A 25,317-nucleotide genomic window follows, 5' to 3' on the forward strand; every position below is an offset into this window, starting at 1 on the left:
ATGTACGAAAATAAAACAATCAATTAGAAATATTCTTAATAAAATCAAAAAACTATGTCTTATAAGGTTGGATTGTAAGAATAAAAAACTCATGGATGTCCAATTCTTATGCATAGATATTATGCATGAAGTTGTTTCTGAACTAGTTGATCATTATCATCTCTGCATGCGTTGCAAAAAAGAAAAGAAAAATCTGAGTTTGGACTTTCATCTAATTCCTAAAATCTCTCACTATATCCTTTATTATGGATAACTTGGACTGTACTCATTACTATCACTGATGGTTTTGTTTGTTCACAAAAAAAACTTACTCAGTGATGGACTCTTGAGGTTTGTTCATGCCTTCATGGTGATTCCCTGAAAATTTCATATATGATGCTTCCAATTTCGTAGATTACGAGGAGAGATAATTATATATTGTTGGAGAATTTCTAGCCAAGCTTATGTTTAATAGATTGATTAAAGATACGAGCTATTGAAACTATATTAATTTAACAACATAAATGATATAATTCAACTTGTAATAATATGCGATTCTAAATAGTTAGACGTAGATTTATTATAATTAAATAAAGATCTACTCTAGATAAATTATATGAATGACTTAACAGATATATTTATGAACTAATAGGATATGTTTAGACAAAAAAAAAAAATCCGATCACATCAAATCAAAATAACAATTCAAAAAAACTATAATTTTTTATCTTAACAATGAATCAAGGATCAAGAACACTCTTCGAGGAGCATTTTCTTTCCTATCATCCACCATTCCACTCTCCAAATAGAATAAAGACAAGCACACCAAGCATTCTTAACAAAGTTAGATAGATTAATGTTGTTTTCTGCTGCAGATACATATTTGCCGGTTGCATTGCTGCTGCTCGTTCCAATGAGTTTGTCGATGCTGCAATTGTGTAAAAAAGTATGCCATATAGTTGTGACACGAGGAACTTCAAAATACAAGTACTTTCATTGCTTACATTACGTGGGACACAGAATAAGATTGCACGGTGCTCGTTCCCTGTTTATCTGTATCTTTTTCAGAGTCTGTTAAGCACTATGAGCCAAGAGATGAATCATCTATCTTGTTGCAATACACAGGAGTTTTTGTTGAACAAATCTTGCATCTTCCTCGACAAGATTTATTACGAATAAAAGGGCATCAACAAGGAACAGGCTTTGTCATAAACACTAAAACTCAAGCTATTTACCATAATCAAGATCATCTCCAATTTAATATTTGCTATTAAAGGGAATTATCTCAGTGCCAATCAAGACATGAAAAAGAAATACTAAGGAAAACCCTATGGTTAAAAGAAACGATAAGAAATTCTATGCAATTGTATTCTCCTTAGGTTTATCTTGGATTTCCAGCCCTCCTTTACCAGTATCATGATCCTTGTAGTACCTCTTCCAGAACCAGTGCTGCTTCCACACTCTTTCCACCATTTCATCAATTGGGATTCCTTTCGTCTCAGGTAGAAAGTATTTGGCAAAAAGGCACATTACAGCTAGCATAGCACAGTATAAGAAGAAAGTCCCGGCTCGCATGTGGCATAACATGGTGAGGAATGTTTGAGCAACAAGAAATGTGAAAACAAAATTCATAATAACAGCAACGGAGAAGCCAGCACTTCGAGTCTCTATCGGGAATATTTCACTTGGGATTAGCCATCCCAAGGGACCCCATGACCATGCAAAACCAGCCAAGAACACACAGACCAAGACGATCACAAGTACGGCATAATGTTTCGCCACAACGTTTGTGGAGTGCAAATGCACTGCGAGGATTACTCCAATTGCACCCTGTAAGGAACAAATAATGAACTGGTTTAGTAGTGCTAAAACAGATATCAGCAGTGGAAATTGAAATCATCGAGACGTTTGTTTTTGGCTCACCAAAGAAATGAACATCTGAATGGCTGCTTCAATGAGCAATGCTCTTCTACCAAATCTATCAACCACAACAATTGCAAACGCAGTGCCTATTGGTTTAACTGTATTAGTCATTATAGCCGACATCAATGATGCATTCTCACCTAACCCCATGGTTTGAAAGAGAACTGGGGCATAAAGCATGACCACACTGATGCCTGTGAACTGCTGGAAGATTTGAATAAGTGCACCGCATACTAGTTGAGGCCTACCTGACTGTTTCCAAAGGTTCTTGAAGGGATGCCTGATTTGTCTACTAAATTCAACAGCTTGCGAAATTTCTTCGTACTCTTTATCAACATTATCAACGCCTCTAATCTTCTTCAAAGTATACAACCCTTCTTCATTCTTCCCTCGTTCTATGAGGCTCGTCGGAGTCTCCACGATCATAAGAGAGCCAAGGAGGAGAAGTAAAGCAGGGCATGCTGCACCACCCAGTGAAATTCTCCAACCATAGGGGTGTAATTTTGAAGTGGCATAATTGATCACATTAGCTGTTAGAATGCCTATTGTGATAAGGAGCTGAAAACAAAGATTAAGGCCTCCTCTGTACCTTGCAGGTGCAATTTCTGATATGAATAATGGCACTGCCTGCATTAGAATTTCTCTTATAAGTTATTTGGAAGCAGCAAACATGCTGAAAGTGATGTAAAAGTTGAGTAAAATAATGTGGTGTTCTGTTATTCCTTTCTGTACAAAGTTGAAGATCCCACAAATCACTCTTATATATTGTGTTATAATATGTTAGCCGACCACAATAAGAAGCAATCCTAAGCAAGAGTAGGTAACTAAGCAGTGAGTGTTCATTACTATTCTCTAACAACCTTAAAAAATATATGAAGTAGCTTCTCAAATAATCGGTACTGCCTGATATATATGTTTGAATTTCACCTGGTTGCCAAAACCAATTCCAGCGCCCAGACAAAGCCTTCCAGCGATCAACATGCCAATGTTGAGAGCAGCAGCATTTAAAATGGCACCAACAAGAAAGAAGACGGAGGCAATCTGCATGGTGGGTTTGCGGCCCCTTTTCTTGCAACAAATTGAGCCGATAAAGCAAGCTACAATGGCTGCAAGGTAGAGGGAAGATGTGAAGAGCTGGAGAAGTTGACTGTTAAATTTGCAGTAGTTGTTTGCTTTAGCTTGATGCTTCTTGACATAAACTTCAGGGAAGAACTTTTCCAAAAACATATCCATTCCTGTCACTCCTCCTAGAATCATATAAAACCACAAGTACGAGAAAACAATTAACATAAGATTATCTGTGCTTTGTCAGGCAATAAAAAAAAAAAAAACTAGCATGCCTGATCTAGTTTAGGTATGTACCCGAAATTCCAATGTCGTACCCGAACATGAGACCACCACAGGCTGAAATAACGGTACAAACAATGACCTGCCATGTAAGCTTGGCAGGTAAGTCCCGACGAACACCAGATCCATCGACCAGGGTTAACTCGGGCATGGTTTCACCTAAATCTGATACCTCTGAAAAATAGAAAGAGTTTTCACTTAATAACAATATCAGATAAGGTCACTTTGCTCCTTGGATGAATAGGAAAAGCTGCAACATATATTCATGACAGTCATCTTTAGAGTTTGAAGTTCAGAAGAAGTGTGTTACCTCGGAATTTGTCAATTTGATAGCAGATCAGAAGCATTTAGCCAGGTGGCAGAAATTAAGCAACGATAGAAGTTTATTTATGAAAGCTAAATAATGGTTCTTATCGTATCAAACTCTTCTAAGTAGTATCAGATTTCATTAACCGATTCCTAAAATCTCTCTTTTGGATAATTTTTTTTTCTTTGTTTGAGACTGCACCTGTGGATAACTTTTCTGGACTATCCTTTTATCTTATATAATTATTCTCTCCAAATCAGCAACCAGCCAAGTTAACCATAAAAATGCCTCCTTCTTCTGCTCTCTGATCGGTATTCTTCAGCATGAGTTGCCCATAAAAAACAATAAAGAAACAGAAATTAAAAATGAGTTATGGTAATTTAATTTGTCAAATTAACATGGCCACGATGCCTGCAACTCAGACATGCATAGATATTGTAACTCATAAACAACACTCAGCAATAGATTGATAGTCTGACAGATGACAGGTACATTCCTGCTATCACTTGTTGGCTTTGCCTCCTGGTGTTTGTAGAAGAATGTTGATGGAGATTGCCCGATACTGTTCCCGTCTCTTGTGCATTGGATTCTTTTAAATATCACTTATATCTCACAATGGGGTCTCTCTGTTCATTCTAGACACTGCAAAATCTTTGGCAATTTTTTTTTTTTTGAATCTTTTCCTGTCATTTAAATCCTTCACTACTGATGACTCTGCCACTGGTTTATATTCTGCAAAAATATCTTTCTTTGCCTTTTCATAACGAAACAATCAGTTTCCTTCCAAGAATAGCATTAATGCGGTTGAGAATATTCTCTAGTACAAATAAGCATTTATGATTGATGCAACATATAGTAAAAGAAAGAAAGGACATGAATCTTAAGGAAAATAAAGAAGGAAATAAAAAAAAAATTGATGTAGGAGTTTTTTTTTTTTTTGGATTTGAACTTGTCTATATGACTCTGTTTCCTCAAAAAAAAATTAATTTTTTTTTTGTTAAAAATTAATTTTTTTTTATATATTTTGGATAGTTTTGATGCACTAATTTCAAAAATAATTTTTAAAAATAAAAAAAATATCATTTTAATGTATTTCAGCATAAAAAACACTTTGAAAAGCAACCACAACTACACTGTCAAACAAGCTGTACACTTTGCTGGTATTTTGGATCACATCCAGTTTGGGATTTTTTTTTTACCTGGGGTATCCTTAATTTTTCACGTAAATAGAATATGATACTTAATTCATCTGGGTCCATTATCGGGGATGTCAACATAAAATTCCAGTTACTGCTTCAACTTATTCATAAAATTCCAGAATATGGTCTCTGCTCTACCTGAAGAAACTAGGAACAAGAAATGGTTGAAAAAAGCCCTCTAAAATCTTTCCAACACTAGAGGACTAGTGTTCTGTCAATCAAATGAGAAAAAGGTAAGTATATGTTCAAATATGCATCAATGTATACATATGCATGCAGGAAATAAGTTGATCGGATTCGTACTTAGCTTCATAAAGTAGCATTGACATGTGATCTGATTTAGAACAAAACTTTCTATTTACTATAAAAAGAGAGAGAGATTGGAAAGTTGGCTATACTGTGGAGAATGAGAGAAACTAAGGTTTTAACCTTGTCAGTTGCTGTCAGCTTGACTCGACAACTAATGGCATTTTAACTCCTCTCGTGTAGATTTGTACAGAAATATAATATTTGCCATTATATGAGACCTCAAGCTGATCCGTGTAGCTGTCACTTGCCTCTGATTTTGTAATCTTAACTTCAGAGTTCATAGTGTTTTTGAGTGATTCTGTGACTGGTGGATCGGTCCATCAATCTCAAGTTTTGTCTTCAGCTTCCAGGATCCTGCTTGACATAACCCCTGCTTGGCTCGGATATGGTCATAACAGTTAAATGAACAGTTGACTTTCCAGGATCCTCTGTGTTTTCTCTGTCATTTGAACTGTTAATTTCCCCTGCCGGATATGATGGGATGACATTAACTTCATCTTCAACCAATATTTTTGATTCACTTTCAAGGTCCCTGATGGATTCTGAATTTGTAAACGCCACTGCTTTAAGTGGTTCCGTAATATTTTCTTGGCTATCTAGTCTTTGAGATTCGTCATCTTCACTGTCTTGTACATGATTGAACTTCTCATTGTTTATAAATTCACTCGCAACTGCTTCATTCACATTATGAATTATGTCAGCTGCAGAGTCCTGCAAATGAGTAGTACATAGTCCCGGTCAATGTCATAGAGCTGGAAATGAGTTACTAGTATTCAATTGCTGTGAAAGCAATAGAGAAGAACTTGTTTTTCAAGTGAGAGGAAAATGAGGGTATACCAAATTTCATGCTCTATTTAGTTTAAAGAATAAGAGGAAAAAGAAAAGAAATTCAAATCTTTACAACTGCAGTTCCATTTCATGGCAGCTTCAGAAGCAAAGTTTTCCCCCCTTCTTTTACACCCTCATTTTAGCAGTAGAATGGGTTATAAGGAAAAACACTGCTTAGAACATCATATTACCTTTGCTTCAAGAGTCACTAAGATATTTTCACCATCAACTGCCGGTTTTGATGGGTCAAAGACAGCCTTTTGATCTGTTAAATCTTTAGGGTTCCCTTGGACATCCTTGGTGGTTTCTGAGGTGCCAATGGCACCTGCTGGCTTTAACAAGTCTCCAATTTCCTGATCTGCTCTACGTGTTCCAAACCCGTCAGTTTCCTTGCTGTTGCTTGAATTATCAACATCCTCCATTGCTTGAGATGATACGACAATTGTTTCATTTTCAGTTAATACTCCAGGACTGTAGTCATGGTCCTCTAGGGAAGTGATGTTGGCTGGTTTTACTGGTTCCACAAATATCTCCCGTCTAGTTGGAAATTGAGGTTCACCTTCACTGCCTTCAAAAAACCTTAACTTCTCCAAATCTTCCTTTTTATTTATCGATGGATCACTAACTTCACTGATGAGGTTAACTTCTCCAGCAACATCTCTTGAACGATTTGTTGACTCCTATTCAATGTCACATAGCTTAGTTTTTCTTCATGTTATTTTTACTAGCTAAAAAGTGTAAAAAAAATTCTTTGGTGCAGAAGTTAGAAGGAAAACGAAACAATACTAGTAAAAATGATCCATAATGTCAAGATGACATAAGTGCAATGATAAGTGGAACAATGTAGGGAACATAATACAGGTTGACATGTGACTACCTCTTCTTCTACCATAAGTCCAGGAACATCTGAAGTAGAATGCTCCCCCTCGGATTTTGAAACATCAATGTTTGTTTCATTGTCAGCGAGTCTTGCAGATGCATCTTCAAGATGCTCGAAAGATCTGGGGCTAATTTCCTTCTGTGGTTTTGACAGTTTTACAGGTGCGTCATTACCAATCGATGTTTCTGATTCGTCATCTATGTTTTTCCTGGATTTTAAATCCTCCATGGTTTCCTCGTCATCAAGCGATGATCCCTTCATATTCTCCATCTCAATAGCTTCTTCAGTAGGCTTCCCTTGAGTGTTAGACGGTTCCTGCTCAATGCATGGTGCATCTAGTTCAGATATCTTACTAAAATGGGCTTTTGTGCCTTTATATCAATGCCGAAAAAACTGTTGTGAGCATGGGAATGAGAAGAATGGGACATTTGAAAATTACAAGGATTTAATCACAGTTGAAAGCAGTAGAAAATGATATATGAAAACGAAAGATATGTGAACACAATTTTACTGGATTCCCTTCATAAATATCGAGCTACTGAAGGATCACAGACCTCAGATTTTTCAGATTTGTTATCAATAGATGGGTGATCTACCGAATCATTTACCACATGACTGGTATCTTGAGTTGCAGTCAGAGGCAATCTTTCCTCCATATCAGTGGACACCAGTTGACTGAAATCTGATGAAGAACCTATATCTGCTGGGATCCTATATGCTAAAACAGACTTTGGAGATGAGGATAGACTTGAGTTGGTAGAAGCTTGTTCAACTATCAATTCTGGCAGTATGCCTGATGTAGTGGGATCATTAAAACTTCGGTTTGCCCCAGAAACCCCAACTTCTATTAATGTACTTTGATCTTCTCTACTGCCTTGAGTTGAAGTCGGGTTGTCTTCAACCTCGACTGGCATTGAAGTGCTCTTAATGTCTGAATGTTCAGTCAGCCTTTCATAATCTCGGTCAATATCTTCAATAGATTCTAATTCTTCCACGCTATTCTTAATGTGAACAAATGGATCATTCACATTGTAAGTAATGTTTGCATCTTCTCCAGACTTCTCAGGAGAATTTAATGATTTGCTCTCTATATGCTTTCTAGATTCTGAATTACTTTCAACATCTGGTTGTGACTGATCACTTACGAGTACTTGCATGGCTTTTTCAGCTCCACTATCTCTGTCTTCATTTGATTTCGAGTCTTCTAAGTGGTCATTTACGAGGAGCCTCGAGTCATTTACATTGCAACTGCCGTCCATACCCTCTACAGACTTCTCAGGATTAATCAATGATTCGCTCATGATATCGCTGTTAGATTTTGAATTACTTCCCTCAGCCGGTTCTGATAGATTGGCTATAACTACTTGCATCATGGAGTTTTCAGCTCCAACATATATGTTTTCGTTTGATTTCAAATCTCCCCTGTCATCGTATGTGACCGTGTCATCTGCATCGCAATTTATGTTCATCTCTTCTGCAGAATTCCCAGGAGCATTCCTTGATTCCTGTTTTATTTATAAGTTGCAAAGATGAGTCCAACAGCCTTTTTCTAATTATTTTCTTATGGTAGAGAAAGATGAATTAGAATATACAAGATACTGTGTTCTAATATTAGGAAAGAGAGTTAAATACACTGAAGTCTAAACCTGTAAAAAAAATTGATGGACAGTAAGCATAAGAAACTGTAATTTGATCCAAGTTCATCCGCAAACTGTAATAATGTATTGTATTAAAGTTATTAACTGACCTGCGGCTTCTGAAAGTACACCTCAGAAGGTTTTTGTGGCATTGAATCCTCCATCAGTTGCATTCCTTCCTGGGAATGTTCAGGTGGAACTACATCTGAAGGATTAGAAGGCCTCTGCTCCCTTTCCTCTTCGACTATGTGTTTGACATAATTAAAGTGTTTTGGATCAATGCTCATTGAATGGGCTTGATCCTCTTGAGATATTTCAGCTCTTGAAGATGATAGCGACCAAAGTGATGATGAAGTTGGATCCTCGGGTTCATTCCTGAGCCTTGAATACCCTTCTTCTGTAATATCCCCCTCCCCTACCTCGTATATTTGTCTAGTTACGTTTTCATTTTCTTGAACCTTTGGAGCAAGAGGCGAAGCTCCCCACATATCTTCACTCCCGGAAGTAATTTCCTGTTCACTATCCCCATCATAAACCAAGGACTCACCATCATTGGATGAAGCAATTCCGTCTGCTGTCAGAGGGGGTGAACCGATCTCTGAGACCTCCACTTGCATGTCAGAAGCTATGGAATTGGTATGGGTATGCCAAGGATCCTTGTGCTTGTAAAAAAAATGTTCCTCCATTCCTGTGTTGTAAATTGCAGACGGGCTGGAATCATATGAAGGTTCAGCCACGGCACTAGCCTTAGGAACTGAACAAGGGAGAGAGTTCGGTGCACGATTATAAAACACTACGGGAAATTTGAACGTTGTTGGCTGTAGACTTTCTGAATTCTCAGCTGTCTTAGCATTAAAAATGTTTTCTGTAGAAGAAAATGGTCTTGGCCAAATTTTCTTGTGCTTGATTAGATCTGTGTCCCTTTGAATATCATTTCCATCACCTAAACTTGGATCCTTGTCATGAGATTGTCCCATATTTTCACCTTTGTGTTTGACTCTACTGGTTTCAACTTCTCTATCCCGTTCCCGTTTGTTAGTAACCTGATTGGAAGATCGGGCTTCTTCCGTCACAAGATCAGTTACAGTTAAATCACGGCGCAAGGTTTCACCACGTTGGAATAATGAATGATCAGCCAGCGGGCCATGATTTTCCTTGTCTGCAAAAAAGTTTATTGATTCAGTATTAGTAGCAGAGGTCTCTGGTATTTTTTTTCTTAGTTGATGAAGAAACTAAAACAGAAGTTGTCTTACCTAATTGCATTTTAGATCTAGAATATCCTGTGCCCTCATGTTGATCTAATTGTGTGTTCTCCAGGGGGGGAGAATATCCCAAAGAGAAGCTCTCATGCCTGCAGAAGAGCATTTCTTTCAGGTGATCTGCCATAAATTCTTGCTGGAAACTGTCTGCCATGAGATTAGGTTTTTCTTCAAATGGTTCATATGGAAGGTCAAATGGATTTTGGGTTGGTAACAAAATAGAAGGGGCTGAACTAGGTATTCGGTCATCTGAACTCTTAGAAACATGGAAAGTGTTGCTTCTTGCAACCAAAACAGGATGCATTGTACCTGGAGCAGCACTACTACTCATTTTGAATGACTTTCTTGCTCTACGTCTTGCAATTAGGCTCTCCAGCCTCCTATTTCTTTCTAGCTCAGAATCCCCAAGATCCATGAGATTCTTTTGATCATTCGCAGTCCATTCTACAGCGTTTTTGCAACCCTTTTCTGATTCTTCTTCTTCATCATCTACTTCAGAGCTTGAGCTCTCCGACTCCACCTCACCACCAACAAGAAGTTTTGCAGGCTGCTCATTAAAGCCATCAAATGAGACAGTCTCAGGATTTGATGCCTCGCTGAATTCTGAAATATTCTCACCAAGGGAAACATTGTAAGAGGAACTTTCTCCACTATTCAAAGCATAGCTTGCTTTCTCCTCCATGATTACTTTCGGTTTTTGTTCGACCAAGGCAGTTCTGCCAATGAAATCATCATTTGAAGGCATGGAGGAAACCATGTTCTTTTCGTCTTTAACAGCGTGTGTATCCGATTTGTCTTTATTCTCGTTGACGTTTCTCTGCAACATTCTTCGAGCTTCAATAGAAGAGTTATCATCTCTATTGGCAGCATCAGCTGCGTCAGATGATATTCCATGTTCCTTCCTCTCAACCACCCCATGTTTTTGCGAATTCAAATAATAACGAATAAAAACAGCAGTGCAACCAAGAAATGGTAAAGAGTAAATCAAGAAATAGAAAACTGAAGGAAAAAACAAGTATAAAGCCAGCAAGGTTAACGAAAAACCTGAAGCAAATGGATATTTTTGTACAAATGCAGAGCAAGAACTCATGGAAAGTTTAAGAACTCTCCACATGAAAGCTTGAAATTCCTTTGCATCAATACCCATTTTAAAATTTTATCCCTAAAACAATCTAGAAAGAATCAAAGAGATTGACATTAATTTAAACATGTAATTCACAGGCTGCCTCTTAACTATCTGCAGTTTCAGATTCCCAGTAATGAAACTCATTACATAGGATAATAATCTACATGTTAACAGACTAACATTTCAAGTATAGTCTTTGAAAAGGTTTTCTTATTGCATCAACCAGAAGATGGAATATCAATGGCTACCTAAACAAAAAGAAGGATTCAAGCCAATCTTCTGATCCCAAAAAAGAAAGGGGAGCTTGGCAATGAGAGCTCAGCTGTAACCAAGAATGACAGCCAAGAAAAATCTTTTAACTGGTTTCATTTTTAGAAATCTTTGGTTGGTTGTGAGCTTTGAGAGATCCTTTTATTTAGGACTTCCACTTGTGTTTTTCTCTTCTCCTCCTGATTCATGGGTTGACAGGGGACAAAAACGAAAGAAAACAGGTACAGGGAGTCAGGGACAGTTACTATTGCTGCAAGAGATTGGACCTGCAAGATCTTAGCCCATTGTTTTACTCTATATCTCCATTTTATTTCATTTCCTTGCAGGCCTTGGCGTCGGTGGAAACTGCGATTTTTTTTAGCTCCTGATTCCCATCTCCTAGTCTCATTCCCGTGTTAAAAGGCACAGAGACTGTTAAAAGATTTTTCTTTTTCCACGTTCTAACGATGCAGGACTCAATTTTTTTATTTTTTTGGTTACAAAAGAAAAATAACAGAAGAAGTTAAACATTTTTTCTTCTTTTTTTCTTCTTAGAAATGCATATATTTTTAGAAATGCAATAAAGAGAATAAGCAGTGATGGCCCATGATACTATCTCCCTTTCTTCTTTTTATCTTCTTAGAATGCAATATTTTTAGATAATCTTGTTTTGTCGTGGGTTAAATATTTTGTTTTTTTTTATAAAAAAATTATATATGTAGGTTTTTTAATATGTTTTTATAGTTAAAAAATTTTTAAGTAAAAATTAAAAAGTTTATGTATACATTTAATCAAATAAATCAAAAACTATGTATGTTAATCATAGTTTTTATACCCGTCCCGGTCCAAGGCCCGGGTTCCGGGTTTTGACCGGGTCGCCCGAGTCAATTCTTTTTTTTTTAAAAATCAAAACGATATCATTTAGTAAAAAATAAAACAAAAGTTAACGGATTACAACCGGGTTTTTTACCAGGTCTTGTCGGGTTAGCCCAAGTTTTGCTTTTTCCTATTTTTTCTTAAACCCGGCCTGGTTCCAACCCCGGGTCGACCCGTCGGGCCAGGTTTCAAAACTTTGATGTTAATAAATGAAAAAAAAAGTCATAAATTATAATTAAAAATAAAACTTGAAAAATTAAGAGATAAGTGTAGATTAAGATGTTAAATCTCGTAAAATGAGACATTTACCCAGCTATGCTTACTAAATTTATTTATTAAAACATTTTTTTATTCAATCAAATGATAATAAAAAAAAATTGGTGCTAACTCGGGTATCCTTACACCATTTTTAAAGGGTGAGACTAGTCCCGTTCGGGGTTTGTGGCTGCCCCTCCCAACAAGTACGCTTCATGAGGATCAAACTTGTGTTCTCACCTTTGCAGGGATATAACAGTGTCTTAACCGCTAGACCAACACTTTATTGGTAAATGATAATAGAAATAGATACACATTAAATTAATTGAATAAAAAAAAATATTATGCAAGGCTACACACATTAAAATTAATATATAAAAATAAATGTTTTTTATTTTAAAAATAAAGTTCATCTATACAAAAAATTAAAAAAATAATATAGATGAATCAGAAAAATATTTTCAAAAATTAAATGCATACAAAATAACAAAAAAATAATTGTCATTTAAAAAAAGCTCTCTAAACAAAATAAAAGAGATAAGAGATATTAATCTAAATATAAATAAAATTAATAATTTTGAAAAAAAAACATATTAAAAAGCATTATTTTTAAAAAATAAATAAATAATTTAAAAAGGCGAGGCGTTGCTAGGCCTAGCCCACTTCTTTAAGGCTCGCGCGATTGGGCTATTTTTTTGTTTTTGCATTTAGAGTCGCCCGATCCTATTTTTTTTTGGAAAAAAACAGATGACACGACAATATTGCCCAATTTTTTAGCATTATGGTAGTTGGGAAAACAGGACTAATTGTTTTTTTCTACCAAAAAACTACATTTTTAATCTATTTTTTACCCAAAACATCTAAAAAACATCATAGACAACTTGATAAACATATTCATGGTCTAAAAAAAATTAAAAAACCATCTCAAAACCCAAAACCAAAATTCTTACCAAGATTAGATCAAATTTGTTTTTTCTTTGCAATATCAAGGTAAAACAACCCTAATCTGAAATCGGTCCCAATATAAATTTTTTCTTTTTAACGCTGGATTTCGGTGACTTTCTCTCAGATTTCTCACGTCAATGGCTAAAATATGAGAAAAATAAAGTTTGGAATCAAAATTGATTTTTCCCTTCAATTTTGGAAACTGAAAGGACCTAATATTTATAATTTGTAAAGTATAGGGACTGCAATAAATATTTTTTTCAAACTTTTTAAACACCCATTCCTTACATGTATTTTAGTTTGGTCCCTCATTTTTCAATTCTATAATTTCTTAACAAATTAGTTTATAATTTGATCTAATAAAAACCAAATTAAAAAATAAAAATAAAACTTTGTGAATAGTTTGTCAACAGGTAAGGGGATCCACTGCTGCATAGCAAATCCCCCACATTTTGTTTTTAGTTAATATTTTGTTTTTGAAACAAAGCAAACATCACGTAATAGATTTTTTTCAGAGGACAGACCTAAATGGGCAAACCAATGGGCGATTATGGACAAAAATGGGCTTAACTTGAGTGGCTCGGAAGCCACCAAAACAATTCCTATACTTCGGGAGTGAAGAACATATTCTTTTTAGATATTTTTTAAAAATATTTTTTATTTTAAAAAATATATTAAATTAATATTTAAAATATATTTTTTCTATAATTCTCAAAAAAATAAAAACTATTTTAAAACTATTTCCATGCATCCCTTTCCGTTGAAAGAACCAATATTATATAATATTATAATAATTATTTATAGAATTGGATTTTATAAATTCTAAATTTATCCTAATTTTTGTAGCCATATATTAAAGTCTTATTTACTTTTGTGTTTTAAAAATATTTATAAAAAAAATTTAAATTTAATTTCTTTTTATTTTTTTCTTTACTTCAAATTAATATTTTTTATATTTTCAAATTACTTTAATATACTAATATAAAAATTAATTTTCTTTTAAAAAATATATTATTTTAATATATTTTTAAATAAAAATCACTTCAAAAACGTTTGTATGGAATCAGTGATATGTCAAAGACCGGGGACTGATCTGTAATTATCCTTAATAACCCGGGGGAAATTTATTACCATATCCAGCAGCATTCTCTCTTTAATATCTCCCTTTCGCTGCAATATCTTCCTAACCAAAAAAAATCTCTTTCGTAGCAGGAAACACGAATAACTAAATTTCATTCATACCCAATCGATTCTTTATATCTGCTATGTTAATTAGGGTTTCAAAACAAATCAATTTCAAAGATGCTAGAAACTCTAAGACCAATAACATACATTTCTGCTACTTCTTCTACAGTTAAATTTCAATACTGTAGACTCCAATCTAGGGTTTTCCACCACCGTTTTATCCCTATTAATAGTTCCCTTACTTTGCCTTCAATTAACCCTAAATCCTTCAATTTTTTATCGAATACCAAAATCAGAGACTATAAAATCTTAGCCAGATGTCAAGATAGCGATTCTACCGAGAAAACAAGCACCGAAACCGAGCCACAAAACAACCCACCACCATCACCGCCATCGTCGAATTCAGGGTCAAAGCAGAAGAGAGAGAAGCAAGGGAAAAGCCAATGGTGGTTTTCCAAGAAGCAGAATTGGAAATGGCAACCTTTAATTCAAGCGCAAGAAATTGGTGTCTTGCTTTTGCAATTAGGGATTGTTATGTTCGTTATGCGGTTGCTTCGACCCGGGATTCCTTTGCCCGGGTCGGAGCCAAGGCAACCCACTACTTTTGTCAGCGTGCCGTATAGTGAGTTTTTGGGTAAAATTAGTAGTAATCATGTGCAAAAAGTGGAGGTTGATGGTGTGCATATAATGTTTAAGTTGAAAGATGAAGGAGTTAGTGGTCAAGAGAGTAGCAGTGAAGTGGTTGATAGCAAGTTTCAAGACTCGGAATCTTTGTTAAGGAGTGTGACGCCTACTATGAAAAAGATTTTGTATACTACGACGAGGCCTACTGATATTAAGACTCCGTATGAGAAAATGCTGGAGAATCAGGTGGAGTTTGGTTCGCCTGATAAGAGGTCCGGTGGATTCTTGAATTCAGCATTGGTGAGTTTTTACTGGAAGTTAGTTATGATTTGATGTTCTTGATTTTTGAAGTTAATTAGGAGCAATTGGTGTAAATCTTGTCCTCTTTAATTTCGTTTCCAAGTTTGCTAGTTGAGTTTGATACAACTAGTGCAAGTTTATGTCTTACATTAGTTTGATATTTAAGAGCATTACTAGAGTAGACTAGCATTGATGTTAAAAATAGGAAGCACGCATCCATTCGATAGGGATTGGACATTTACGAACTGATTGAGAGAAGCAAATTTTAATCCTTGAAATTTAATTATCTGGTGTTCTGTTTACCTAGGAGATACTGTTATGTACATTAATTGTTAAATAGTTGGTTATGGAACCTAGATTGATTCCCACTTATTAAATTGTACTTTTTAACAGAATTCTCATTAGAACTGGCGATTTGAAAACCCTCATAGGGAATTTGCAGCAGTTTTTAGCTAATTTCCTCGTTGTTGCTTCTCTATTAGCATGACTTATATCACATTTCTTCATGTGAGTTAACCTTTTTCTCTCCGATGTTGTTCTTGTCTTCTACCCCATTTATGTTGATCATGGATCACTAGCACTTGTCTAGCATGATACATGGGTTATTGCTTTTTTTTTTGTTCTTTGGATAAAAGTTAAATGTTATTAGAGGAAAATGAAGAGAAGAATACAACAAGGGAGATAAGATGTGGCATGGGGTGATCACAATAATGAGAATCTATATATTTGACTGTCAACATCTTACTTAATATTAACTGAGGAAACCCCCCTGAAAACCCCAACAATAAAAGAAAAAAGAACTTCCCTTAACAATAGCTCAAATTAAAGCGATCATTGAAAATTCTTGGATTTATTTTCATCCAAATGTGCCACACAACTTTGGACACTACACATCTCTCTCATATGTGCATGCACAGTTGTGCAGTCATTTGTTCTTGTTGCACTGTACTAGGTATGTGTTAGAAGGGGAAAATAAGTGCATCATATGCCTTGAAAGTTGGAAAGAAAAGTTATAAGTGATGTGTTGTTGCAGGAGTTATCTCACTGTATGAGGCTTAACTTCACTTACTTTCTTCTGTTCCTTTCAGATAGCTTTGTTCTACGTAGCTGTGCTTGCAGGGCTTCTTCAACGTTTCCCTGTTACCTTTTCTCAGGTGCGAACTTTCATCCTTCCTTTTCATTTGTCTTGAACCTAATGCAATGTAGCAAGATTTTGAGTGGATCTATGTAAAGTTGTGCAGCATACAGCTGGTCAGGTTAGGAACCGTAAGTCTGGGGGTTCTGGAGGTTCAAAAGTGTCTGAGCAAGGTGAAACAATAACTTTTGCTGATGTTGCTGGGGTTGATGAAGCTAAAGAAGAGCTAGAAGAAATTGTGGTATGTTATATTGGATCTATTTGTTACTCCTAGTGGACCATCATGTCTTGCTTGGTTTCCTGAATCCACCCTACTAATTCAGGAAATGATCTTTACTTGCTGATGTTTACTGTGCAGGAATTTCTCAGGAATCCAGACAGGTATACAAGACTTGGTGCTCGTCCTCCTCGAGGTGTTCTCCTGGTGAGTAAAGAAAGAAAAGCTTGAGATGGAAGTTTATTGCCTGAAAACGTGTTGACTGTTGATCATATCTCCTGCACAAATCACCCGAATTAGTTGTACATGTCAACTTTGCTGGTCTCAGTTAAAATAAACTGCCATGCATGACTCCACCCAATCATCTCATTGTACTCTTCAATATTCACCTGATCAGACAATCTACAAAGATAACATGAGAAAGTAAACTCTGAACCCAAAAACTGGAAAGTTGTTGATAGACATTCATTCTCTTTCACCAGTCACTGTATTAGCAGTGATTCTATTCCTTAAATATAAATGCTGTATTTTATCACTCTTGCACACTGGGTTTCCCTAATTTTGTTATTGCTCAGTTCCCCAACCACTGCTGGCATGCGTGTGTGCTGAAATATTGTGTGATGACTGGCCTGATCCGAGAAGATAAATATAAGAGGCTGCAATGATTGACGCCTTAGATCAAAATTTTCATAAGTTTAGTGAGAATTATGTCTATCCTACAGGTGGGCCTTCCTGGGACAGGTAAGACTCTTCTAGCAAAGGCTGTTGCTGGAGAAGCTGAAGTTCCCTTTATAAGTTGTTCTGCAAGTGAATTTGTTGAGTTGTATGTTGGCATGGGTGCCTCCCGTGTGAGAGATCTCTTTGCCCGGGCAAAGAAGGAGGCACCATCAATAATATTTATTGATGAGGTAAGATTTTGGGAATCCTTATTGTGTTTGGACGTTAAATGTTTAACACCATGGACTTCTTAACGTGAGTTACATTATTCCTTGTGCAGATAGATGCTGTGGCTAAAAGTCGTGATGGAAAATACCGCATTGTTAGCAATGATGAAAGGGAGCAGACTTTGAATCAGTTGCTCACTGTATGCTTCTTGTTTGAAAGTCTTTTCATTTCTGAAACGTCCTCGCTATGTCATTGTTGAAGTTGAAATGTTTGAAATGCATTGCAGGAGATGGATGGGTTTGATAGCAACTCTGCTGTTATTGTTCTTGGTGCAACAAATCGCTCAGATGTGTTAGACCCTGCACTTCGCCGACCAGGAAGATTTGATCGTGTGGTTATGGTTTGTACTTTGATTCACTTGCATCTTGGCAGGACACATGCACTCTGTATAGTTCACCTATGTCTGATGTCTTAGGAATTTGTCTGATTTTTCATCATTAGGTGGAAACACCTGATAGGAATGGAAGAGAAGCCATTTTAAAAGTACATGTTTCCAAGAAAGAACTGCCTCTGGGAGAGGATGTTAACCTCAGTGACATTGCCTCTATGACTACTGGTTTAACTGGGTATTCCCCCCTTGATTAATATTAGATCTTCTATCTCTTATTTCTGGCAAAATTAGCTTGTGTGACCTTTTAATTCTTACATCATGCAGGGCAGATCTTGCAAATCTGGTAAACGAAGCTGCTTTGTTGGCTGGAAGGAAAAACAAAGTACTAGTGGAGAAATTTGATTTCATTCAGGCAGTGGAGCGGTCAATAGCTGTAATTCCCTCTCTCTCACTATGTGTGTGTGTGTGTGTTTGGGGAAGGTGATGTGGGTGCAGGAAATTTGTGATCAATTTAATCTACTTGAATTGCCCTTCACTCACTCCTCAAATAAAGTCCGTGTTTCTCTTCTTGTTTGATTTATAGTTTAAACATTTTTATTTGTTGACAAGAGATTGACAATTGATAATAATTTAACCTCTCACATTTTAGTTCCTGTTGGTGATTTAGGACAGCTATTATAGAACTCCCTAAAAGACATGTAGGACACCTGCAGAAAGTTTTTGAGTGACTTTTACCTAGGTTTTCAATGGCCAAAGTGTTTATATGTGTTAACACTTGTTGTTAACGAGGTAAAAGTTGATATTGATTCACCAAGAAAAATCAAGATTTGCCATCTGTTCTGCATCAATGCTGTGACAGCGCTTTGGGGTTTTTCTTCTTTTCTCATTCTGAAAGATTGATAGATAATTAGGGTTTACCGTGTGAAGTTTTTTACTAAGGGTTGTTTTGATGGAGCAAGTTAATTTGATATCTGATGCTTATGAAATCAAAGTCTGTGCTGCACATGTAGATTTTCCTAAGGCATCACAGCCAAGGTCCCATGAGCATTACATATGGAAGTAGGGTTGCATTTAACAGTCCTGAAGGGAGCTTAAAGCATTTGAAATTTCTGCACAATTGCTGTGGAATTGAAAAAATTACATAACTGTATGGAATTCAGGATTTCTTGTAATCGTGAATGTATATGGACTTCCCTAAAATGGGAAATGCAACTGTGCAGGATATGTAATAAGACCCACAAACATTTGTAGACCAAATCTAAGACCCAACACAAATAACTCAGCTGATAGCTGTGAATATAATTTCAAATACCCGTGATTTATAAAATTTAAGAAAACTTTATTTAAAGTAAACCAAGCATGTTCAGCTAAATAAATATAAAACAGGACTCCAAGCTAATTCAACAAGACTACAGAAGCCCCCCAGAGGCCCTACAGTTATTTAGAGCGAAATTTGCTCTTATGCAGAAGGCCCTTTGTTCTACAACTGTTGGGTGATCTTTGCTGCTTTTATCTGTATCTTCAAATACTTTGAGCCTGAATATAATGTTGTCTGCTACAAGCATGGAGAGCATTTTCCACTTGTCTTTGTATTACTCAAGCTCCTCTGTTTTGCAAGTATTAATGTGTATTATGCTCTACTATCTACTTATAATTCAGAGCACTTTCTATGTTTTCTCGATTTTGGTGACTTTGTGCTCCAAGATACCAAGGGTCCCTTCTTCCCTGACTCCTTGATGGCCATAAATAGTCAGCTATAATTGAAAAAAAAGTGAGTTTTTAAACCTCGAGTATAATGGAAGAACTGAACCAATTATTTGTTCTCATAGGGCATTGAGAAGAAGACTGTCAAGTTGCAAGGAAGCGAGAAGGCTGTGGTTGCACGTCATGAAGCTGGCCATGCAGTAGTAGGTACTGCTGTTGCTAATATTCTTACTGGACAGCCACGTGTAGAGGTAATAAACATCACAGGAACTCTAACTGTTTGGTGTAGGTTTCTATATTTGTTACTTTTCACAGTATTAATTTGCAAATTGTGAAGCTGTATCCATGGAAATTATGACACCCTTAATGGCATATCCATACTGGTGTCATATTGTCATGTGCGCGAGGACATTACTTGAGCCCAAAAACGATGTTATAATTGATTGTTAACTGCATTTTCAATTTTTTCTTGTCTGATTTTCTAATTGGCCTGGGATACAGGTTTTCGTGGAGAAATTTTTTACATATGGAATACTGGGAGATCCAAATCCTTTTAGTTGTTTGCACACATAATTCTAAAGGAGTCATTGAATTGAACTATCAAATGAAAAAAAATAATTCTAATCTTCTAGGAAGATAAATCGATGGAAGTAAATACCAGTAACTTTGCTAATATTGAAAAGTAATATGGTTTTTTATTAGAACTAGTGCCTGGGTTTTTGTGGGCGTATGACTTACAAAAAGTTAGAAATGGAACATCATATTCAGACCACTTAGCGTTGCCCAAATGGTATAGATAACACAGTAACAATTACTTCTTTCCATGTCATTAGAAGTTGAGCATATTACCAAGGTCAGGAGGGGCTTTGGGCTTTACTTATACACCCCCAACAAATGAGGATAGATATTTGCTCTTCATTGATGAGTTGCGTGGCCGCTTGGTTACTCTTCTTGGAGGACGGGCAGCAGAAGAAGTTGTTTATTCAGGTCGTGTCTCGACAGGTGCCCTGGATGATATTCGGCGGGCTACTGATATGGCATACAAAGCAGTAGCTGAATATGGTCTTAATCAGACAATAGGTCCCGTGTCTCTAGCAACACTTTCTGGAGGAGGGATGGATGAATCTGGAGCTGCTCCATGGGGAAGGGATCAGGTGTTGTGTTATTTAAAATTCATTTCCTTCACAAGTAGTCTGCTTAAAAACTGACTTGAAATTGAACACCACAGGGGCATCTTGTTGATCTTGTTCAAAGAGAGGTGAAAGCATTGCTGCAATCTGCCCTTGATGTAGCACTTTCTGTTGTGCGTGCTAATCCAACTGTCTTGGAGGGGCTTGGTGCCCATCTGGAAGGTAGTTCTTACTGCCAGCTAAATTCTCTACCAGAGTGTGCAATGCATTATATTATTGATGAATTGCCAAGTTGTAGTCCAATAATTGCTGCACATCCTTTTTATTAGGACTTTTAATATGCCTACGCATCTAGTATAACTTTTAAATTTTTATTATGCCAATACCATTAACTATGGTTAATTTTAAAATCGTGAAACTGCTCAAGTGGTTTTTGCGTGTACTTTTTCCTCTATGCATTACATTAGATAACATAATTTGTATTTGTTATCTGATTCTATCCAGGTTACCCAGCCCACAGAAGTTGATGTAGATTAGATTCTGGATTTGCATATTGAATTGTTTATGATGCTGAATTACTGTATATTCAGTGTTTGTATTGTTTCGAAGAGTTGCTACCTGTAATTTCCATGTTCTGACATTTGCTCTTTTTTATCTGCTGGTTCAGAGAAAGAGAAAGTAGAAGGTGAGGAGCTGCAAGAGTGGTTGAAGTTGGTAGTTGCTCCAAAAGAGCTAGCTCTCTTTGTCGAAGGCAAGCAAGAGTCATTTCTCCCGCTATAAGCAGGCGCCTAATGAACAGTGATTGTGCTCTCAGCTTTTCACCATCATGCAAACAATGGAGCTAGCCTGTAGTGCCTCAAGCCATTATAATATGAACTTAATGGCATAAACTCTGAACTCCTACAGCATTATGTTTCAATGAGGTAAATTTTTGATGTCATTTTAACATTACTGGCCCAAATGCAGAAGAAATGGGGGAAAAGCTGATCTGCCGCTTGCTGCTGCCGGAGCTTAGCCAAGTCTCTCACCATCTTGACATTGCCCCCCTTTACACTACTGGTTGGTTTTGAAATCTGTTGTCCATTGGCAATTATTTAAGTTGGTACAGTTTCAGGTCATTGTCAATTGTAACCTTTTTTTTTTCAAGTTGTTATTCTGTGAAAATATACATAATAATATGTTAAAGAAGCTGTTTTGGTGACAAACACTGTGCATATTTTCTCACAGGAATTATATAAGTCATATACATGTTACAGATTCTTGCATCTGAAAGTTGGGTGGAACCTCATTGTTTAGGACCATCAGATGTGAAGATGAAACTCCATTGAAATGATGATAACTGGTTCATAGCTGATGCCATGCTTTCTGTTTCACCATAGGAGAGGAACTCGATCAGCCTGCCAAAAGCAAGTGTTTGTCTGGGGACCGATAATGGGGAACAGACATTAAATGGATAAACATTGGACGAATAACTAAAATGAAGAACTAGAAGTTAAATTTTAGTCTGAGTTATTTGTCCGCCAACCACGGTTATTTGGTCGGGTCATCAGGCTATAGGGAAGGGAAGGGAAGAAGACAAGTGCTGGGTTCCTAAACACTTTTGCATTTGTTTTTTATTATTATTATTATTAACATGAATATTCGAGGTAACTTATGTATATTTTAATTAATTTTAAGAGCTCTGAAATTTACATTGATATTTTCATGAGTCTAAAATATCAGCGTTGACTGATCTTCCCTCTGTTCCTACAGGAATATATACATAAGAGTCTTGAGGACCACACGTCTCTGTACGTCTCATGTGCAGGACATGAATATAATAGCCAGTGCCATAGATTTGGCTTAGGTTGTATGCTTCCAAACGTCAAGAGCTGACCAAGAGTAGTAGCAATTTCTTGTGATAATTTTACGGGACAGGATCAGTACCACGTACAATTAATTGGTTATTGGCTAAAATCCAATACTTAGTTTCGTGTCCTGGTTGTAACTTGACAGAGGTTTTGGAATTTGAAGCAGCTCGCTTGGAAGTTTCAAAACAGAAGCTTTTCTGCTTCGATACCTTGCCTCTTGAAATTATGGCAAGGAATGATGGCCTTTATTGCTAAAAAACAAAGAAGAGAGAAATCATTCATTTTTTTCTTCTTCTCTCCTTCATTGTCGAAAGGAGTAACTTTCTTCCTGTTTTATGACCTACTTTATTCACATTCTAACAATAAGAATCTAATTAATTGATGGGATTGCCAATCTAGAGTGTTTTTTTTACCTGTGAGTGTTTGGACCAGATCCAAGATGTTTATGATACATTACAACAAAAGTAAATTTCTCTAAGGATTAAAACACAGAAAAATTAAGTTTCAGGACCGAAAAGTAAACTCTTAAATCTACAGGGATTAAATATGAAAAATATAAAATTCTCTAATATTCTCCCTCCTTTCTTAAGTCTTCACATTCAAGGATGAAAACGCGAATAAATAAAGCTGCAGAAACGAAAAGTAAACTTCTGAAACTAGAGGGTTAAATATGAAAAATAAAAAATTCAATGACTAAAATGACTTTCATGCACCTGGCAATTATTCCATGGATTAATTAAACAGTGTAGTATACGCTATACGGTGCAATTGAGTCTTGGGCTATAGTACCTCAAATCTTTTAGTTTTATTTGTAATCTTTTAAGAAATTGCATGTTATGTAATTTGTAAATAAATAAATTATTTTATTTGGTAATTATAATTGATATAATATGCGTGTGCTTGTGGGCGTGAATTTTGTTTTTTTGTTTTTTCATTGTAAAATTAGATAGTTCAAGCTTTAGGTATAAAATAATGAATTTGTTTAAATTTCTCACGATTTCCTTGTATAATGCTTAACACATTAAAGGTATATTATTGGGAATTTTCTTTTTCAACTAATCATAAATATTATATTTCCAGTAATTATATCTTAGAAGGATATCTTATAATCCCCATATTAAATGACACCAGGATCTGTTTGGAAGTGTGGTTGCGGTTGCTTTTCAAAGTGTTTTCATATTGAAATGCATCAAAATAAATTTTTATTTTTAAAAAATTATTTTTGAGATCAGCCCATCAAAACGATCCAAAACATATAAAAAAATTAATTTTTTTACAAATGTGATTTGCAACACGTTCAAACGGTGTTTAAATAGGTAAGTGGCATGAATGGAGTAAGATGACATGGAAGAAAAAATAACTTGTTTGTCTTTGTATTTTGTACTAAAAAAGAAACTACGGATAAAACAATCTGTAATAAAATTGAGAATTTCTTTAAATAGCTTGTTTCTAAACTTATTTACCAGAATATGACATTTGCTTCACATCAACATTAAATAATATGAAATTAAAATTAAAAAAATAAAAAACTAATTTCAATAAATGATGAAAGGGTTTGTCTAATGGATGTTTTTAATGTGCTTATTAAGAGTCATTTTATATTTCTAATCAATCACTATATTTATTTTTTTATTTATAATTTATTGTAAATACTTAAAAATAATATCATACAAAGGAGAAATTATTTAATGTATTTAATAAAAATAATTAATTTTTATTTAAATATTTGATTTTTAACCTCTTTTTAAAACGAGTCAACAATAAATGAGTTCAATAAAATACACTTAGATAATATTTAATGGCTGCCATAACGTCACTCCTTACCTTTTCCCATAATAAAAACTATATTGAGAGTTTTAAGAGTAGGTGAAGATATTTTAGGCTGTTTGTTTCTAATTTTTTGAAAATTATATTTTAAATTTTTCAGTATTTATTTGTTATTAAAAAAATTGATTAACAAAAAATATTTTATAGTAAAAAAAAAACTTGACTTAGATTCCAAAAAGAAAATTTCTTTTTATTTTGAGCGAAAAACACTTTTCAAAAATTATGAAAAATTTAGAAATGTTATATTATTTGCTGATTATATTAAATTTAATTCTCAAATTTTTGATTGCTATATATTTTATTTTGAATTTTTTTTTCAATTTTATCCCTTAGAATTTGATTTAATTTGATTTTTATATTAACTTTGGTCCATATTTTTATGATTGTTATTTGTTTTTCTCTTATTATTTTTTTAATTAAAATTTTTTATCATTCTTTTAATTGTTACTTATTTTATTTGAAATAATTTATAAAATTATTATTATTATTATTTTAATTTCATTATCTTTTAATTTTTTATATGTTAGATTTGATCTCTATTATTTTAATTGTTATTTATTTTATTTGAGATGATTTATAAAATTAGATTTTTTTTTCAATTTCATTCTCATTCAACTTTTGAATTTATAAGATTTATAACTCGTTATTTTAATAAAATTTTAAAAAATATTAATAAGTTATTTTTCGAGTTATTTTTCATGATGTAACCAAATACTGAAAAATATTTTTTAATTTATTTTCTATGACATTATCAAACATTAAAAAATAATTTATTTTCAAGAATCTAATTTTCATGAAAATTACTTTTCAAAAAAAATTATTTTCCAATAAATAAATGGTGACTAAAAAAAAGTAATAGCAAGTCTGAAACAAAAAGCCTTTTAAAAAATAAAAAATCACTGGCTAAAATGATTTCAAGCATAAAACTTTGGATTTTTTAAAAATCATGT

General features: G+C 34.9%; 3 protein-coding genes across 6 annotated transcripts; 1 reads left to right on the forward strand and 2 right to left on the reverse strand.

Moving 5' to 3' along the window:
* Positions 1–1,209: 1,209 nt before the first annotated feature.
* Positions 1,210–3,693, reverse strand: LOC7481490 (sugar transport protein 8). Its single transcript, XM_002313356.4, has 5 exons — positions 3,560–3,693; positions 3,265–3,423; positions 2,830–3,149; positions 1,903–2,529; positions 1,210–1,809 (listed from the first exon to the last, which is right to left on the reverse strand). The coding sequence occupies exons 1-5, from the start codon at positions 3,594–3,596 to the stop codon at positions 1,336–1,338; spliced, it is 1,617 nt and encodes a 538-aa protein (XP_002313392.2). The 5' UTR covers positions 3,597–3,693; the 3' UTR covers positions 1,210–1,335.
* A 1,285-nt stretch (positions 3,694–4,978) lies between these two features.
* Positions 4,979–11,153, reverse strand: LOC7468581 (uncharacterized). The gene is made up of 6 exons (XM_024608581.2): positions 9,663–11,153; positions 8,520–9,568; positions 7,327–8,277; positions 6,770–7,087; positions 6,084–6,572; positions 4,979–5,775 (listed from the first exon to the last, which is right to left on the reverse strand). Exons 1-6 carry the CDS (start codon positions 10,813–10,815, stop codon positions 5,404–5,406), a joined length of 4,332 nt encoding a protein of 1,443 aa, XP_024464349.2. The 5' UTR covers positions 10,816–11,153; the 3' UTR covers positions 4,979–5,403.
* A 3,119-nt stretch (positions 11,154–14,272) lies between these two features.
* On the forward strand, positions 14,273–22,853 carry LOC7468580 (ATP-dependent zinc metalloprotease FTSH 7, chloroplastic). 4 transcript variants are annotated; one of them, XR_008060133.1, is made up of 15 exons: positions 14,273–15,228; positions 16,317–16,382; positions 16,470–16,604; positions 16,722–16,787; positions 17,303–17,488; positions 17,578–17,664; positions 17,752–17,865; positions 17,967–18,091; positions 18,181–18,289; positions 19,686–19,811; positions 20,394–20,714; positions 20,789–20,912; positions 21,358–21,749; positions 22,070–22,336; positions 22,443–22,853. XR_008060133.1 is itself a non-coding variant. In XM_002314086.4 (13 exons), the coding sequence occupies exons 1-13, from the start codon at positions 14,422–14,424 to the stop codon at positions 21,468–21,470; spliced, it is 2,379 nt and encodes a 792-aa protein (XP_002314122.4). In that variant the 5' UTR covers positions 14,273–14,421; the 3' UTR covers positions 21,471–21,895. The 4 variants fall into 4 exon arrangements, 1 of the variants encoding a protein (XP_002314122.4); XR_008060131.1 differs by lacking the exon at positions 22,070–22,336; XR_008060132.1 differs by lacking the exon at positions 22,443–22,853 and having other exon boundaries at positions 22,070–22,389.
* Positions 22,854–25,317: the final 2,464 nt, after the last annotated feature.

Source organism: Populus trichocarpa, chromosome 9 (genome assembly GCF_000002775.5).
Source record: "Populus trichocarpa isolate Nisqually-1 chromosome 9, P.trichocarpa_v4.1, whole genome shotgun sequence".
NCBI lineage: Eukaryota > Viridiplantae > Streptophyta > Magnoliopsida > Malpighiales > Salicaceae > Populus > Populus trichocarpa.

What these genes read in the sequence shown, in the direction of transcription:
- LOC7481490 (XM_002313356.4), bottom strand. Translation starts at nt 3,596, where the DNA reads ATGCTTCTGATCTGCTATCAAATTGACAAATTCCGAG. An exon ending in TCAAATTGACAAATTCCGAG is followed by an intron (nt 3,424 to 3,559) that starts GTAACACACTTC and finishes TCTATTTTTCAG; the next exon opens with AGGTATCAGATTTAGGTGAA. An exon ending in GAATTGGTTTTGGCAACCAG is followed by an intron (nt 2,530 to 2,829) that starts GTGAAATTCAAA and finishes ATTCTAATGCAG; the next exon opens with GCAGTGCCATTATTCATATC.
- LOC7468581 (XM_024608581.2), bottom strand. Translation starts at nt 10,815, where the DNA reads ATGGGTATTGATGCAAAGGAATTTCAAGCTTTCATGTGGAGAGTTCTT. An exon ending in ACAAATCTGAAAAATCTGAG is followed by an intron (nt 7,088 to 7,326) that starts GTCTGTGATCCT and finishes TGCATTGAGCAG; the next exon opens with GAACCGTCTAACACTCAAGG. An exon ending in TAGTGACTCTTGAAGCAAAG is followed by an intron (nt 5,776 to 6,083) that starts GTAATATGATGT and finishes ACTCATTTGCAG; the next exon opens with GACTCTGCAGCTGACATAAT.
- LOC7468580 (XM_002314086.4), top strand. Translation starts at nt 14,422, where the DNA reads ATGCTAGAAACTCTAAGACCAATAACATACATTTCTGCTACTTCTTCT. An exon ending in ATGACTACTGGTTTAACTGG is followed by an intron (nt 18,092 to 18,180) that starts GTATTCCCCCCT and finishes TACATCATGCAG; the next exon opens with GGCAGATCTTGCAAATCTGG. An exon ending in GCTTGGTGCCCATCTGGAAG is followed by an intron (nt 20,913 to 21,357) that starts GTAGTTCTTACT and finishes CTGCTGGTTCAG; the next exon opens with AGAAAGAGAAAGTAGAAGGT.